The sequence below is a fragment of the Symphalangus syndactylus genome, chromosome X, assembly GCF_028878055.3.
Source record: "Symphalangus syndactylus isolate Jambi chromosome X, NHGRI_mSymSyn1-v2.1_pri, whole genome shotgun sequence".
NCBI lineage: Eukaryota > Metazoa > Chordata > Mammalia > Primates > Hylobatidae > Symphalangus > Symphalangus syndactylus.
Genome location: NC_072447.2, coordinates 23,748,204 through 23,766,241, shown reverse-complemented (window position 1 = coordinate 23,766,241; position 18,038 = coordinate 23,748,204). Strand labels below are relative to the sequence as shown.

The 18,038-nt window shown below is 48.2% G+C and overlaps 1 protein-coding gene across 4 annotated transcripts in view; it reads right to left on the bottom strand.

Annotated features, from left to right (window-relative positions):
* The window catches only part of TBL1X (transducin beta like 1 X-linked), a 224,046-nt gene that overhangs the window by 22,137 nt on the left and 183,871 nt on the right, over window positions 1-18,038 (bottom strand). For 3 of the 4 annotated variants that reach the window (XM_055267745.2, XM_063634955.1, XM_055267747.2), the window contains 7 exons: window positions 13,448-13,593; window positions 9,354-9,606; window positions 6,009-6,141; window positions 5,469-5,610; window positions 4,511-4,574; window positions 4,304-4,401; window positions 274-334 (listed from right to left, as the gene is read on the bottom strand). In XM_055267745.2, coding sequence (XP_055123720.1) covers window positions 274-334; window positions 4,304-4,401; window positions 4,511-4,574; window positions 5,469-5,610; window positions 6,009-6,141; window positions 9,354-9,606; window positions 13,448-13,593 — 897 coding nt within the window. The remainder of the gene's footprint in view (window positions 1-273; window positions 335-4,303; window positions 4,402-4,510; window positions 4,575-5,468; window positions 5,611-6,008; window positions 6,142-9,353; window positions 9,607-13,447; window positions 13,594-18,038) is intronic. The other variant, XM_063634956.1, reaches the window with a different exon arrangement.

The window sequence follows — 18,038 nt, the reverse complement described above, 5'->3', positions numbered from 1 at the left end:
TTGGCTCACTGCAAACTCCGTCTCCTGGGCTCAAGCCATCCTCCTACCTCAACCTCCCGAGTGGCTGGGACCACCATGCCTGGCTAATTATTGTATTTTTTGTAGTGATGGGTTTCGCCATGTTGCCCAGGCTGGTCTTGAACTCCTGAGCTCATGCCATCCACCTGCTTTGGCTTCCCAAAGTGCTGGGATTACAGGCATAAGCCACTGGGCTCGACCTGAATTATTATTTTTGAATTACAAAAAAACAAACAACAACAATAAAAAACTCACCCGAATGAAAAGGAAACTGCTGTTTGGCTTCTCCTGTGTGGGCATCCCAAATTATTGTTGTCTGTGCTCCGCAAACAAAGGAAAAAGTTAGTAACTATTCTTGCAAAGTTTTCTCTGGAAACATTTATCATGCAAGAAAAGACAGTGAGCCCTTCTCCTTATAAACCGACACTGTCCGATAGAGATAGAGAGTGAGCCTTATGGGCTAGTTTCAATTTTCTGGGATCCACATTAAAAAGAAAGAAACTGGTAAAATTCATTAGCAATCTATTATATTTAACTCCAATATGCCCCCAAATATTGCCATTTCAACATGTAATCAGTATCAAAACCTTACTGGGATATTTGCTTTCTTTTTCTCCCATACCACATCATTAAAGTACAGCATGTTTTAAACTTAGCAATCTGGATGGCCACGTTGGATGAACCTATCAGCCACATATGCTGGCATCTCCCTTAACTCATGTATGCCTGAGGTTGCAATTTTTTGAATGTTTGCAATCAGACCTTGGCGATGACCCTGAGCAGTAGGATATAAATAACTCCCACATGCTTAGCATTCCGATAATGGAACCGAGGCATACATGGGTTTAAGGACAGAGCATCCCTAACCAATACTTGCAAGAACTACCAAAATTGGTAGCAATTCCTCCTCATCCCCAAATGCAGAAAACTGTTGAAAAACCTGGAACAGAGCATCTCCAGAGATCTTTGTGGCATTTGTTCCAAGTGAAGGGCTGCAGAGACGAGCATTTCTGAAAATGCCTCTGCCCATCCCTCCATGAACTGGGGACACTAGACATGGCAGAGCCATTGGCTTGCACTGGGGCCAGGCACCAATGTATTGGTCTAACAGTAAGTAGAAAGGTTGAGTTCTCCCTTGGAAAGCAAAGGAAATCATGAATTTTTATGAATTTACTGATGCTAGGAAGATACTTAGAGAACCAGCTCAATGAATAGCATTGGAGTTACGTCTTCATCAACTGGAATTTTCAACTTAATTAGAAACTTTACACCTCTCTGTTAGTGACGCTCAGTCAAGATTTTGCTTTAAGAAGAAAGAGTTCTATTTTGTGTTGACTGTAGACATTTTCAGAGGAAAGCAAGCAGTGAGTGTCTTTAACTTGGTACTCCTGGGTTTTGGGTCAGTTCTAGACCAATTAACATTTCTTTGTTGGGGTATAACTCTTCTTAATTTAGCCATGCAAAAACAAATCTAACACTGCAGAGAATATATAAACTCTTTCACAGTTCTGATATCATTTCACATATTACATCAGCGACTGGTCTCTTAGTTGATGTTTATGTTAAATGTACATTGGACAAAAGAAAACAGTTATGCAAACATTTGAAGAATGTGACATATATTTTAGTCACTCTGTGTTGGTCAACACCAGCATCCCCTAAGTTACATTTTCTCCCTTAGTGTTATGTACAAGGATGTTATTTTCACTCCTGCTGTGGTTGACTAAGTAATGATGGTGGATGGTACCCAGCCCAAGAGACTAACATAATTCCACATATGCATTTTCACTGATCACACAGTCCATCACCTGGTGGAGTTAAGACTGATAATCAGTGAGAAAAACAATCACGAATGTTAACAGTCTCCAGGTAGGAAGGAGGCCAGGAGACAAACAGCTATTTAGAATTCTACGGAAGTTAAAGGGCAGTAGTTACTGGTGACCAGGGCCTGAGTTCCCATCCCTCGGCACTCTGCACCAGCTGTGTGTCCCTAGGCAAATTAATAACCCTCTCCAGGCCTCCAGTTCATCCTCTACAGAATGGGAGTGATCATACTTGTGCCTGCCTCCCATCTTGGCAGTACTGGATGGGTTAACACATGCAGTAGTGAAGTGCTTGATAAAGAAAAGTGCTGTCATTTTCATGAGTTATTTTAATAACTCAAGCAGCAATTACTGAGAGCCTACTGAATGCACAGCAAAGTGCTGCATATGCATGTTACTTGAATTAGAACATCTTGGCAAAAATCTGATAGTAGCTACGTGAGAACGTTTATGTGTCAACCACAGCAACTCAGCTTTTAAAATATCATAAACGAGGCTACTAAGTCTGAAAGGTTTCTTGGCTTAAAAGAGAGAGAGAGCAATTATGAATGAATGATTTGTTGACCTAGTTATACCCTAGTGCAAGAGTCCGCAAACTTTTCCTGTTAAGGGCCAGGTAGTAGAATTTTAGGCTTTGAGGGCCATCTGGTCTCTCTTGCAACTGCTCATCTCTGCCATTGTAGCATGAAAGCAACCATGGAGAAGTCTCAACAAAGGGGTGTGGTTGTGTCCCAATAGAACTTCATTTAAATTTAAAAAACAGGTGAGGAGCCAGACTTGGCCTGTGTGGGCCACAGTTTGCCAAATGCAATTATTTCATTTAGCAATTTCTCCCAAAGTGGGATGATGTTCAGAGGTCAAGTCTATCGTTTTATTTATTTATCTATTTATTTATTTATTTACTTGAGAAAGTTTTGCTCTTGTTGCCCAGGCTGGAGTGCAACGGTGCGATCTTGGCTCACCGCAACCTCTACCTCCCGGGTTCAAATGATTCCCCGCCTCAGCCTCCTGAGTAGCTGGGATTACAGGCATGGGCCACCACGCCCGGCTAATTTTGTATTTTTAGTAGAGAAGGGGTTTCTCCATGTTGGTCAGGCTGGTCTCAAACTCCCGACCTCAGGTGATCTGCCTGCCGTGGCCTCCCAAAGTGCTGGGATTACAGGCATGAGCCACCACGCCCGGCCAACTCTATCATTTTATAACTTTCAGAACTAGAAAGAACAGAAAGCTCTGACTCAGTAAGGTTTTCTTTTGTATTGTTTTGTTTTGTTTTGAGACAGAGTCTCACTCTTCTTCCAGACCCAGGCTGGAGTGCAGAGGCGCAATCTCAGCTCACTGCAACCTCCTCTGCCTCCCTGGTTCAAGAGATTCTCGCACCTCAGTCTCCAAGTAGCTGGGATTACAGGCACCCGACACCATGCCCGGCTAAGTTTTGCATTTTTAGTAGAGACTGGGTTTCATCATGTTGGCCAGGGTGGTCTCGAACTTCAGGACCTAGTAAGTTTTCAAGTTATCCTGAAGTCATCACAAAATACAAAGCTTTGTGGAGGCCCGAGCATCCTCCAGTATTCACGCATGCTTTCCAGTTGTTGTAGATACACAAATTCATGTGAAAATATATCTTTTTTTTTTTTTTTTTTTTTTTTTTTTCCAATTCTAGATAATGCTTCTTTTCCAAAGCCATGACTTAGAATTCCTGCTGAGTCTCGGGAACACACAACTGTTCCACGAAGGCTGTCTGGGTTCATGACTCCAGCCAGCCTTGTCGCTGGACAAGTGAGGAAAGTGAAATGCATAGAGGCCGAGGTTGCTGGCTGAATCAGACTCAGGCCCGGGATGAAGTCTGCATCCCCTTACTCTTTGCCCTTGGGTTCCCACCCCATTGATGGCTTTTAGATGCACCTGGAGTTAACGCCACCGTGTCTCCCTGCAGCCTTGTCCAGGTGCAGAGCAAGTCGATTCTAACCTGGCTCTGTGGGCCACCGGGAGAGCGTGCCCTTGTAGCCAGGTTGCTTGACTCCTGCTCAGAGAAATCTGCAGTCTACGGTGGGAAGCAGCAGCTTATCAAACAAGGAAAGCCGAAGCCTGAAGCACACACACAGCCTGTGCCACTCGCCCCTCAGTGGGTGAAAGTTCAGGCAGGGCACGCCCCATACCACGTGGCTCCTTCCAGCAGCTGACAAATGCAATGTGGAGATTTTCCTCTCTCTACCATTGAACCATGTACCTCAAATAAAGGGAAGCTTTGCACAAGGGTCTGCAGAACAGCAGAATATATTAAGAGATGATGTGTTACAAATGAACAGAAAGATCAAAACCACAAAAAAACAAAGCCTAAACAAATCATTTTCATTTCTTAAGGGGAAGCACAAAGCCTACAAGTTCCAAGAAACCACGATGTTGAGATTAAAAATATATAACCACCTGTAGATCAAAGGGATGTATTTTAAGCTAATACTCACTTTGTCTACACCAGCACTCAAAATGTAATTCCCCTTTCTGTTCCATTTCAAGGCAAAGATGGGGCCTTTATGTTGGCCTAAGGTGCTGGCCAGGTTACCTGTTAGTAAAAACAAACATGTTGACTTCAATGTCATGGTCTGTTCACTCGAGGGTTAAGTTCGGCAGCTCCTCTTACCCGACCTCAGCACGAGGGACACCGAACTCACCATCTTCCGTCCATATTCTTGCAAAACCGTCATATGAACCTGTAGCCAAGAGTGTTCCATTGGTCTGAGGGCCAGAAAGAGACAAAAACCCACAAAAACAACTTAGGAGCGGCAGCACCGAAGCAGCTCGGAGAGCCTCTCCCAGGATCCCGGTACACTGGAACCATTTGCCACTGTGTGTTCTTTAATGACAGAATTGAAAATACCATGCTGAAAGTTATCGTAAGACCTTGCAGAAAATAAAAGGCCGTCAAACTGTGTGCATCCCGTGTGTCAATGCACAGAACACCTGGTGCTGAAATTCCAAGGTGGAGAGTCACCTTTCCCGGGCTGCACGTCGTATCTCTCCAGGAGAACTACCTTGGGGCTCCCAGCCCACCTTCCCACCATGAGGCCACAGGCTCATTTTGCTAAGGCACGCTCACATGCAAAGATATGGCTACTGAATACACAGCTCGCTGCCTGCCAAATGCAGCCTTGTTAATAGCTCTTAGAAGCCAAGACTGGCCGGGGGCAGTGGCTCATGCCTGTAATCCCAGCACTTTGGGAGGCCGAGGCAAGCGGATCACATTGGGTCAGGAGTGCGAGAGCAGCCTGGCTGACATGGTGAAACCCCATCTCTACTAAAAATACAAAAATTAGCCAGGTGTGGTGGCGTGAGCCTGTAATCCCAGCTATTCGGGAAGCTGAGGCAAGAGAATCGCTTGAACCCAGGAGGCAGAAGTCGCAGTGAGCTGAGATCACACCACTGCATTCCAGCCTGGGCAACAGAGCAAGACTCCATCTCAAAATAAAAAAAGAAGCCGAGAACACCTCTCTGGCAGCCCATCAGAGTGGGGGCTGAGCACACGGGGCCACCTGCCTCCTATGTCTGCACGGGCTCCATTGCTGCAGTCCCCGCCTGGTGGCTGGCCGATTTTACCAATTTCAAAGTGCCCAGGGGGTGGAAGATGCTTACATTCCAGTCCAGTGAGGTGACATCTTTGTTACTCGGGACGTCGTGGCCCCCTTCTCGTATACAGTGCCTCAACACGAGCTGGGTGGAGCCCCCGTTGCTATTCTCATTTAGGTTCCATATCCTTGCAGTTGAGTCTCCGGATCTGCAGAATAAAAACACAGGAGCCTCTGGCGTTTGGTTCAAATGGGATAAGAAGCTCTCCACAGCTTGCTCTCTGGCCAGAGGGCATCTTCAGCACGTGCTCTTCTGTCTTTTTCATCCCTCTGGATCCCTGTTTCCCTCTTTGCCATCTATGCATTTGGTAATTTAAATGCCGTTGTGTTCCTCACCACCACGTGGAGAAAACGACTTGGAACTACGGCTTCTCCACAATATGAGACACGTAGAGAAGTGGCTCATAGAGCCACCCATTCCTCTGTCTGCCCACATTGGGGTAAGAAGGGGAGTGTGTGTTCCTTAAGGCAGAACTCCAGAGAAGGGCAAGCAACTCGCATCTCCCATCTCCCCAACTCTGGAGCGCCCCCATCCTGACATCCTTACCCGGAGGCTAGCAAATCACTGACAGGATTCCAGGCACAAATGAACACCTCGGACTCATGGCCCCGAAGGACTGTGGCTTTGCTGGATGGAATCTCAACCTCTCCATCTATTTCCATCGGCTTTGCGTGATTATCTGTCACAGGAAACACAGAGAGACAGGTGGCATACCAATACAAGAGAAACACACTTAAAGGGTGCTTTTGTTTCCAGAAACATTTTTTTTTATGTACTAAGTAATACTACCTCCCACGATTCCTTTTCTTTCTTTTTTTTTTTTTTTTTTTTTTTTTTGAGACGGAATCTTGCTCTGTCGCCCAGGCTGGAGTGCAGTGGCACGATCTCGGCTCACTGCAACCTCCGCCTCCCAGGTTCAAGCAATTCTCATGCCTCAGCCTCTCAAGCAGCTGGGATTACAGGCATGTGCCACAACACCAGGCTAATTTTTGTATTTTTAGTAGAGATGGGGTTTCGCCATGTTACCAGGGTTGGTCTCAAACTCCTGGCCTCAAGTGATCCACCTGCCACAGCCTCTCAAGCAGCTGGAATTACAGGCGTGAGCCACCATGCCCGGCCCACCTCTGACGATTCTAACGAAATCATGGCTTTAGTGCAATTTAGTAAATATTTTAGGTTGCCTTATATATTTTGACAGTCTCTAAATTTCATTAAGGAATAAAAACAGTTTGCTAAGTGCAGTGGCTCACATCTAAAATCCCAGCGCCTCAGGAGGCTGAGGACGGAGGATTGCTTGAGACCAGGAGTTCAACAGCAGCCTGGGCAACATAGCAAGACCCCATCTCTATAATAACAACAACAACAACAATAAGAAATTAGCCAGGCATGGTTGTGCACACCTTTAGTCCCAGATACTCAGGAGGCTGAGGTGGGAGGATCACTTGAGCCCAAGAGGTTGAGGCTGTAGTGAGCTATGATTGTGCCACTGCACCCCAGCCTGGGTGACAGTTATTCTTTATAACTGGGGCCAGCTAACTACAGCCCATGATCCAAACCTAGTCCCTGGCTGCTTCTGCATAAATAAAGTATGACTGGCACACAGCCACTCCCCAGGTTTTCGAATTGTCTATGGCTACTGTTATGGGCTAAACTATGTCCCCCTAAAATTCATATCTTCAAGCCCCTATTTCCAGGACCTCAGAATGTGGCTGTATTTGGAGACAGGGCTTTTGAAAAGGTGAGCAGGGTAAAAGGAGGTCACAAGGGTGGGCCCTAACCCAATGGGACTGGTGTCCTTATGAGAAGAGGAGATCAGGACGCAGACACAACCAGAGGAACGAGTACGTGAAGACATGGAGAGAAGACAGTCTCTACAAGCCAAGGAGAAAGGCCTCGCAAAGGAACCAGCCCTGCCCACACCTTGATCTTGGTCCTCCAGCCTCCAGAACTGTGAGAGCAAATTCTTAAACTGCCTGGTGTGGGGCTTTTTGTTACAGCAGCCTGAGCTGGCTCTCACAGCTGTTTTTGCACTCTGACAGACTTTAGTAGCTGTGACAGAGACTGCATGACCCTCAAAGCCTGGGACATTTACTGTCTGTCCCTGTAAAGAAAGTTCACTAGCCCCTGGTTTACGCTACTGAGAAAGCAGCAATATAGCCTGATCATCAAACAATTAGCCATGGTTAACAGTTTCACAATACGGTGAGGAATTGAGCATGCTTCGTCATATGTCTTTTGTAAAGGTGCTCTGGTGGAAAACCCGGGAAACAGAAGCAATGTGATCTTAGGTTACGTGTCACTGAGTAGGAGTGCTGTTTATGTAAAAAATAAGAAAACGTCTCGTGGTCCTGCTTAGCTCGAGAAGCCTGATACAAAACATTCAAACGACAATGGGACTCTTCAACGTTGGTGTTTCTTCCATGCTCTGAAAGTGTCATCTGGCTGGAAGAGAGGAAACACATCTTTCTGCGTGTGGCAGACCCACTGTCCCTGGCGATGGCAAGAGGGAAACTGGCATCTTACCCAGCCACGCAGTGGCAGGGGGCCTGGTAACTCCAGGCAGGTGTGACAGCCAGTATTTTCATTCTTATCAAAATGCGGCCTTCCAATGCTCCTGCCTAAATAGATTGGGCTGTGGGTCAGGCACAAGATTCAGGGTTTGAGAAGGGGGTTGGGGTGGCTGTTCCAGAATTTCAACCAGGGTGAACTGGCCACATGCACAGAGGAGGAGGGCCAGACTCTTCTTTCCCTGCCCCACAATTGTGGACCTTATCAACAGAAGGCTGGTGAGAGATCTCTTCCTTTTACCTGAGGCAGGTGGCCTTTCTATCACCCTATTGCAATAGAAACGTTATTAACAATCTGTGAACCTTCCATTAAATGCTGGAGATCTGCTTCTCCAAGAATTTTTTAGCTGGTGCCTGTGGATGGTAACTTGTCATAGGGCTTGGCTCGGGCTGCAGCCTCATCAGAGGCAGCCGGCTGGCTCTCTACACGCCAGGAAGTTGTGGAGCCAAGATGTACCAGGTAAGACAGCAACGCCATAGTCAGCTTGATCTTCAAGGACTGCTGGGCTGCATGGCTGCTCCGAGGGCAACAACTTTCAAATAAGGAAGAACACACACACATACACTACACCACGCACAGGTGTGCGTGCACGCACATGCACCCGCACACAAACACACGCACGCACACACACACGCACACAGATATACACATGTACAACATACATATGCACACATGCATATCTGCGCATGCGAGTGCACGTGCACACGCGGTGCGCCATGCATGGCGCATATGCTCGCTCTGAACTTGCACCCTGAAGTGGCGTCCCTAAGGGTGTATAGAGCAGTATGTCTAAGTGGAACAGGTTCTCTGGGTAGAAATTTGGGCTCTCTGTCTGACTTGCACATACTCATGGGCAATCACCTAACAGGGACTGATGTCCTGGGGTTTTGCAAAGACCAAATAAGCCTATGCCCAGTGTCTGGGGCCCAGTGCCCTTGGCAGGAACTGCAAGCTCAATAATTTTACCATAATTTGGCCAAAAACCCTCAACATGGAAGGCTGGAGGCTGAGGCTGAAGGTGTCCATGAATGCAACGCTTTTGTTTATCACGGGCAATAATCATGCGTCACATGAGAGTTCTCAGACTAGCAGCGCAGCACCATTTCCTCAAGTTGAAGATGACGGTAAAGAAGGTCAGGTCCAAGGGTCGTGATGGAAAAAATGGAACGGGAAGTTCTTCCGGCCAGATCGTAAGCAAACACTAGAGAGCAGCTTCTAAGACATTTATAGCAGGCAGGTTTTGAAGAAGGCATTTGGATTTGCCCAAGAAGAAAACAATGAACCCAGAGAGGCCCACCGAACTCCCAGAGCCCCTGCACTCACTGACTGAATGTGCTCTGTTCTCTTCCCCATTCACTGTGGCCTCTCTGTTCTTCGATGGATTTTGCTGGGAAACGCCGGCTGAGGTCGTGGTGGCTGCCGTCGCTGCTGCCGTGGCTGCCGCTGCCGCCGCACTGGCTTGCTGCTGAGCGAGCTTCTCTCGGAATGCCTGCTGCCGCGTCTGCACCACATCGGGCATCACAGCGTCTATCAGTGACAGGGACTCTATGGGGCGGCCGTCGAACACTGTGCCATCCTGGGGAAGCAAGCCAAGGTACAGCTGTCAGCTCATGTGGGTGAGGGCTCTGGGAATGGCCTCTGCTCTCTGGGCAGAAGCGCAAAGTGGGGCGCAAACAGCTGGCTCCCAGCAACCAGGGTCCACGGGGGAAGCGGCATGGACCTGGAGCCTGGGGTGAAGGGATCCCATGGTGGGCAGGAGAGCCGGGAAGGGGACACGACAAACTGTTGGTAAGAACTAAGTGTGATGCTTGTTCTGAGTGTCAAACCCAATTGGGGCACTGAGGACAAAAAGGCCATTTATTCTTGACAGAAAGTGCTATCCCTGATGGCACGATTCTCAACGTGGGGGGGGTGGTGACTGTGACTCCTTGGGGGGCATTAGGTAACATCTGGAGACTTTTTTGGCTGTTACAACTAAGGGAGGAGAGGTGCTCCTGGCATCTGGTGGGTGAAGCCCAGGGATGCTGCTCAACATCCAACAGTGCCCAGGATGGCCCCACCACAGAGAAACATGCAGCCCCAAATACTGAGTGCTGCGGGGGAGAAGGCCTGCCCACGTGCTATCGCGACTGTGCAAAATCTCTGCAAATGACCATCCACTATACGGGAGGGTAACGCTTCAGAAGCAGAGCCCAAATGAGATGCACACAGCATTTAGGCCTGGATTCTGGGTCCATCTGTCCATGGCATTTAATAAAATAGGCACTTGCTGCTGCTTGAAATGACTCCTTGGGTTCAGGGTTAGACTAACTATAGCCATGACACAATTGACATCATTTTGTTTTGATTCATGTTTTTTTTGACTATTCTTTGATTCTCCGATTTCCGTATACCATGAAAAACTTTCCACACACATTTAAAAATACAGCAGGAGGCTGTTTCCTTGTGAAGCACGCCAAATATTTGAATCAGGTGAACCTCAATAAGCCTTGGGGTTGTATCTGGACGTGCAAACACATGTTTATATGCTCTGAACCTGAATTACTTCAGAAATGAGGAAGAACTGAAAAGGCTGAGGTTTCAGCTGAAGAAGAACTAAATGAAACATCACTCCAGATGGTTTCTGATTACAAGACAATCTTCAAAATAAACAATACAACCTATGTAAAGAACCAGCTGCATCACCTCCTCAGGCACTCTTGGCCCTTGATTCTGGCCATGGAGTGGACAATGGTGACCGATGAGTCAAGACGCTCCCACACCCCCTTCCTCCTTCATATGTTCACATCCAAATGAACAAGCCCATGAGAAAACGTGGTAACCGTCCAAGGTAGTAACAACACGTCCTCATTTAAACTCTGTGGGCACATTATCTCTCTCTTTTCTTCCTTAGAGACAGGGTCTCGCTCTGTCATCCAGGCTGGAGTGCAGGGGCACAGTCATGGCACACTGCAGCCTCAAACTCCTGGACCAAACTGATCTTCCTGCCTTAGCCTCCCGGGTAGCTGGGATTACGAGCATGCGCCACTGCACCTGGCTAAGTTTTTTTATTTTACGTAGAGATAGGGTCTCATTATATTGGCCAGGCTGGTCTAGAACTTCTGGCCTCAGGCAATCCTCCTGCCTTGGCTTCCCAAAGTGCTGGGATTACAGATGTGTGCTGCCACCCCTGGCGTGTCTCACTTTTTAATGATTAGAAACCATTGTGACAAATGGGACGGTCTTTCATTAGCCCCTAGAGTGCTGGAATCTGGAGTGCCGAGGGAAGGCTAACCATGAAGGCTTCTCAACAGATGAGAGGCAGAAGGCAATGAGCAGAGAAAAACAGAGTCACCGGCGCTTTGAGATCTGAGGGCTGGCTGGCCCTTGGGGACATGTCCTCTTAGATACACACGTGTGCGTTTTGCAGTGAGGAAACTAGACAGGGCCAGGAGTCAGCGGATGATCCAGGGCACACAGTGTGAAGGGGTTTGCCAGGGAAAAAGGAGCACAAGAGAGGAAAAAACACCAGAGTTTCGAAAGCCACAGCTTTGTGAAAAATCGCAGGCAAAAGTGCAAGAAAGAAAACAGGGACTGGGTGCAGTGGCTCACGCCTGTACTCCCAGCACTTTGGGAGGCCAAGGTGGGAGGATCGCTTGAGACCAGGAGTTCAAGACCAGCGAGACCTCATCTCTACAAAAAATAAAAAAATTATCCGGATGTGGTGGTGTGTACCTATAAGTTCCAGCTGCTCAGGAGGCTGAGGCAGGAGGATCTTTCGAGCCAGGAGGTTGAGGCTGCAGTGAGCTATGATTGTACCACTGTACTCCCACCTGGATGACAGAGAGAGACCCTGTCTCAAAAAAAAAAAAGAAAAGAAAAAGAAAACAGGATATACTACTTTGTGATTTTCTGAAAGAGTTTTTTAAAAGGTAAAGAGAAAGCAGTGTAACATGCTGTGAAGGAGAAAGGTTCGTAAGGGCGAGACCAGTTCCCAGAAAGACGGGACAGAGGGAATCCTGGAAGAATGTGACTGCCAGGTGGGATGGATGACAGTACAGTATGGAAAGTTCAGTAGAATCACGCACCTGGGTCAGAGTAGGAGAAAGAGGGGCAGAGGGAGGAAGTTGCAGGGGACTGAAAAATAAGTGACAGGGACCGTCTGTGGTCCCAGTGCTTTAGGAGGCTGAGGCAGGAGGATCACTTGAGCCCAGGAGGTCGAGGCTGCGGTAAGCCATGATTGTGCCACTGCACCCTAGCCTGGGCAACAGTGTGAGAATCAGTCTCTAAAAATAAAATAGGGACTCAGGTGAAGGTGGCAAGAAAGCTTGTGGATCCCATTATTCCCCAGAAATCAAGGGGATCTTCACTGCAGAATCATGAGACCAGAATAGGAGGGGACAAGAGAGGGTGAGGTGTGTGGTTTAAAACCAAAATTGGTATGAAATTGGCACAACTGCTCACTGTGGACCAATGTAAAAAGTGGGAGGGGTTCCAAGCCAAGTGCACAGTTTTAATGTGCGTTTATTTTTCCAACCTCCTACCCCATCTGCTCTACAACGAGCCCGGTAATGAAAGCATCCCTTGAGATCCTCGTTAACACAAGAGCCATCACCTCTCTGCCCTGACGCAGCCTCTGGTGATGCCCTCTGTCGGGTTCTGCTGAAATACAGATTCCACCTGACCACGTGTGGGGCCCCTCTCTAACCAACCTGCTCCAGAAATCAAGAAGAGAGAGCAAGTCTGCGTAAGTGCAAGGCAAACGTCCACTCCGAAGCCCAGAGCAGCTGAACATCTGCCGCATCTTTTTCAGATGTGGCGGTGTAAGTGTTTACATCAGCTAACAGCCAGTGATTCTACATTTAAGTCAAAAACACAGAGCCATGTGGGAGGGGCACTGGAAGCTTGCTGCTGTGTATCCACACAACCGCTATTAACACAAAGTGGAAAACAACCCAACTTTCTTCTTCTTCCTCTTTTTTTTGTTTTCTTTCTTTTTTTTTTTTTTTTTTTTTTTTTTTTTTTTTAAATTTTAGAGATGGGGTCTCACTGTGTTGCCCAGGCTGGAGTGTACTGGTGCAATTATAGCTTACTGCAGCCTCAACCTCTCAGGCTTAAGTGATCTGATCCTCTCACCTCAGCCTCCTGAGAGCTGGGGCTACAGGTGCGTACCACCACACTGGGCTAATTAAAAAATTTTTTTTTGTAGAAATGCTGTTTCACCATGTTGTCCAGGCTGGTCTCAAACTCCTGGGGTCAAGTAGACTTCCTGCCTCGGCCTCCCAAAGTCCTGGGATTACAGGCATGAGCCACTGCACCCTGCCGAAGAATTAATCCCAAATGCCTGAGGGAAACGCATGTTAGCTTCCAATGTGTTCCAAGCTCTTGCGGCTTCCCAGGGCTCTGCTGTTTGGGGGCCGGGCCCAGCAGCTACGTACCTCATTGATACTGATCTCGGCCTCTACATACTGCAGGCCCTTCTGGAGAATGGAGATGAGGGCGGCCGGTGGCACTAGCGTCCCATTGATGTTGGACTGGCTGATGTGGCTCTCAATCCCAAATGTGAAAGCCGAGTGGGAAAAACCTGTGGCAAGAGGGGAAAGCCGAAGTTGAGTGAGACCCCGAATTGAAGGAGGGAGGTGCAGCCATTGAGATCTGAAGGTGGCCCGCGGACTTCAAACACACTTAATTTGCAGGGACAGACACGGCTGTAGAATGCTCAGGGATGCTTCTGATTTGGGTTCAGTGAGGTGGGAAAGGGCAGGGAGAGAGAGACGGACTCCAGACCCAGGAAGACCAGGGTTGGTATGTGATGAAACAAGGGACTTTAATGGTAGAACCGTTTCAGTGTTATTAAGAACAAAGCAGAACAGACAACAGTTTGCCCTGCATGCCCCGGTTGGACATTTCTGTTACTCAGATTTGGCTCCAGGCTCCCCCACAAACTCTGTGGTTTGTAAGACTGTGCAGAAGCTCACGCTGAAGCCTCTCTGTGTCACCCCCTGAAAGCACACAGGGCACCTTTCTTCAGCCAAAGATGAGGGAACAGCAAACGCTGACCCTGAGTGCTCCTGGCACGCGGGGCAAGTGTATCACAACTCAACAACTGAAGACGGAGAAGAGGCCGTTCTGGACTGACTGGTGTGGCACTGAGTCATTTTCTCAAGACACTGGGAATTTTCTCTTTGCTAATTGATGCTGGCTCTTTTCCTCTCCTCCCCCAGTGCATCTCTTTCACTGCTGCTCTAGGAAGCTGCTGATCAATGATGCTTGGCAATTTAAAGGTGTTTTCAGATCAGCTTTGGATGAAGGCTCTTGAATGAAGCTGTTGGGAAGGGGCTCAGGACTGAATACACAGAAAGCCATGCCTTGCTCTTGTGGATGGCGCCTGCTTCAAGGAAGAAGGCAATGGTGCAGGGCATGTATGTGGAGGTCTGGGGGTGACGAGGAAGCTGCGACAGCCCTTCATCAAGGAGAGAGAGGGAGGTGGCATCCTACTGCCAGCAAGCCTAGGCTGCTGCAGGGAGTTTCCTAAAACAGGCAACCCTGCCTGGCAGGGCTGGGTCACTTTGCTTGGTGCAGAGGCGGCCTGGGGGTGCACAGGAGCTTGAAATCCTTGGGAGGTGGAGGCCATGGGGGGATCTCGTGTGAGGAACATGGACCCCCAGTGCTCGGCTCCCTGGCAACAGGTGGGGTGGACACCAAGGCATTCCTATGGTGTGGCTTTTAACTCTCACACTGTTTACATCTTCCATGCATGAGGCAAAGGAGCAGGACGCAGGGAGTTCAGAAAGCAGCCACTCTACCTCCCTGGTTAGGCCACTCTGCAGGCTGAGAATCTACTTATCCCAGGAGGCAGGACTGTCAGCCTTGCTGGACAGGTGCTCCTCTTCCACTGTCTTTCATTCAGAAAATGGGGGGCAGTGGCAGCCGGCTTCCCTCTGCTTCCATATCAGTGCCCTTCTGCCTCGCCTTATCCAAACGCAAACTGACCTTGCAATAAGCAAAACGCTCACCAGATGGGAACGTTCCTCCAGGAGATGAGCTCTGCGCTGTGCTCTCCTTGCTGTTTTCTGACACTTCACTTTTCTCTGTCTGCTCTCCCTCCTCCTCAATCCACCCTCTGTTCTGTCCCCACCGCCAGGTTGTAAAGAACATATCAAATGTGTAGTTGAGATTTAGCTAACAGAGTAATAGGGTAGCTGCTATTAATGTTACAATCAATTGCACAGAGCCTTGCATATTTCTTTACAAAACTATAACCGCCTACATTAGGTTGCAAAGCAGCCCTTTCCAGGTTCCCCTATCCCCAAGGGTTCCTCCGCCCCTGCGTTTTTGGAGGATATAAGCCAAGGCTGTTTACAACAACCTCACCTTTTCCTTCTGACTTGTCTTCTCTCTCTCTATCCACCTTCCTTTTCCCCTACCCACTCCTACCAAAACGAAGCAACCCACCCTTGGGTTCACCAACGACTCTATTCTCCGCCATGCTATACAGAGTTTTACCTGCAAGCTTTTATCATTGAGGTCTTTGGCAAAGTGTGGAAGAGAAAAACCCCAGTCAATGGATAAAGCAGGACCTCACTGCATTCTTGGCTTGGCGATCCACTACATGGAATCTTCCTTATCTACTCTGGGCCACAGTGATTCCTCTCTCATAGACATCATGACTCTCACGGCTGATGGGGGCCACTCACGTGGCTCCTACTCAATGGCTTCAAGCCTCTCGGCATCATTCTGTCACTGCCCCTTTCCCCTTGATGAATCAGTCTCTGAGATCTTTTGAGGGTAACTAACAGCCTCCTGTTGCTCAGTTTGTAGGGGTGGGGCTGAGATCTAAGCCTGGGCAGCCAGAAAACCACTCTTAGCCACCATGAAACAGTATGTAGAAACATCTACTGAATGCACCAGAATGCAGCATTATGTGCTGATGACGGCACCTGACAAGCAAACCTCATGGCTGATGGAGCAATTGTGGAAGGAAAGTCTCATGCTCCTGGGATATTTCATTCATCCACTCTGACTCACTCATTCCCATAAGCAGCACTGGGCCACAGAACTGATACCTGCAGTCACATGCTCTGTGAAACAGAGCCGATTCTGACCACATTACCATCTTCAACCAAACCTGGGCACTCTGTCCACTACACCTCAGTCTTTGTAGCAGCTGTTTGGAGTTGGTACTATTTTTGTTTCACACGTAAGGACAAACATTGGAGACATCAGGTAACCCGCCTAAGGATCATGTGATGTGACACTGAACTAAACTATGAACCGTAGACTATGTGACTCCGAGATTCCACTTTTTACTTTATACTCCAAGACCCACCCACAAGCACAGGAACCAAAATTCTTGAATTCCCTGCATGGACACAGACTCCACTTCCACCTGGCTGCTCAGCTAGACCACTGGCAGCTCTCAACAGCAGCCAGCGTGGGTGCAGCTCAGGCAACTCACAAAGAATGGTGCGCAAAGCTCAGTCTAACCCACGGCGGGAGTGCGCCCTTGATTTCTCTCTCATCTGGGTTTTTAATGTTGAGTACAGGTTTTGGCTGCATAACTTTATCTCTCTACATGATTATGCTCTCCAACACAGATTTCATTTCTGGATCGTGTGGACAACAGTATTGACATTCAATTAAGTCTTCTTGGAACAAAGAGATGAACCAGTAAAGATGGATGAAGAGTGTGGCGTCTGAGACCTCTGCAAAGAACTGAAAGTCGTCTGCCAAAAGGAACATCCTGTGCACATGCACAATGACAAATGTGCAGGATAAAGTTCTACAGGGGTACCTTGAAGGTCTTTCATCAGCTTGGGTCCTCTTTTGGAGAGGATAGGTTGTCATGACTGGAAATTAGGCAGCTTCATAAAGACCTGGGAGATGTGCATTCCATGCCATGGTTAACAGAAGCCCTCCTATTTGCTGAAATTTTCACTAGCTGCATTTCTTTGAATGGATCTCTCCATGGCCTCTAGAACAATGGTTTTTCAGACCATTTGCTTGCAAGATTTTCTTACTGATTTCTGGCCATGTGGTCTCATGAGGGCAAGCAGGAGGGCTGGATGGAGAAAATGTCAGCAGCAGGCAGGATGGCTGGGTTCTGTCCTCGTTCTGCCACTGGGTGCCTGGCCCATGTCACTTCATTTGGCTGGGCCTGCATTTCCTCCTCTGTGGTATAGGGATAAAAAGTACCTTGAGGTGCTGATGAGACACATAGATGGGACAGCAGCCAGACCCCTGACACATTTGATGGAGAGAAGACCACAGTGAGTGGAAAGGTTGCTGTCCCAGCTTTCCTTGTTGGAACAAAAAGGATGTCAGACGAAATGGCCACTAGGATATTTGCTAGTTCCGATATTCATTCTGGGACAGGAAGACGACTGCTACGTTCTGAATGTTTGTGTCCCCCCAAGATTTGTATGTGGGAGACAAATCCCCAAAGTGACAGTATTAAGAGGTGGGGCCTTCAGGAAGCAATTAAATCACGAGGGCTCCACTCTCGTGAATGGGATCAGTGCCCCTATAAAAGAGCTCAAGCAAGCTCCCCTGCCCCTTCCACCATGTGAAGACACAGAAGGAGCCATCCATGTGAAACAGGACCTCACCAGACACCAAATCTGCTGACGTCTTGATCTTGGACTTCCCAGCCTCCAGAACTGTGAGCAATACACTTTGGTTGTATATAAATTACCCAGTCTAAGGTATTGGTTACAGCCCATACAAACTAAGACAATGCCCAAGGACTATGTGATAGAGGCTGCTTGACCACTTCCTCTTAGGCCACAGTTGCTGGAACCAGGTGCCAGGGTGCTGCAGAAGGTAATGCCTGCCTCCACACCTGCCAGCATCTCACCCCTCCCACTTGGACTCCAGGGCTAATGGGCACATTCATTTGCAGTCTGCCAGAGTGGTGAGACTTCGGTGCCTCGTGCCTCCTCAGCTTTCCTGCATCTCTGAACACATCTCTTCTGCCCAACAAGACATCCGTAGGAACAAAGACCAGAATGTCAGTGACAAACGAAGCAC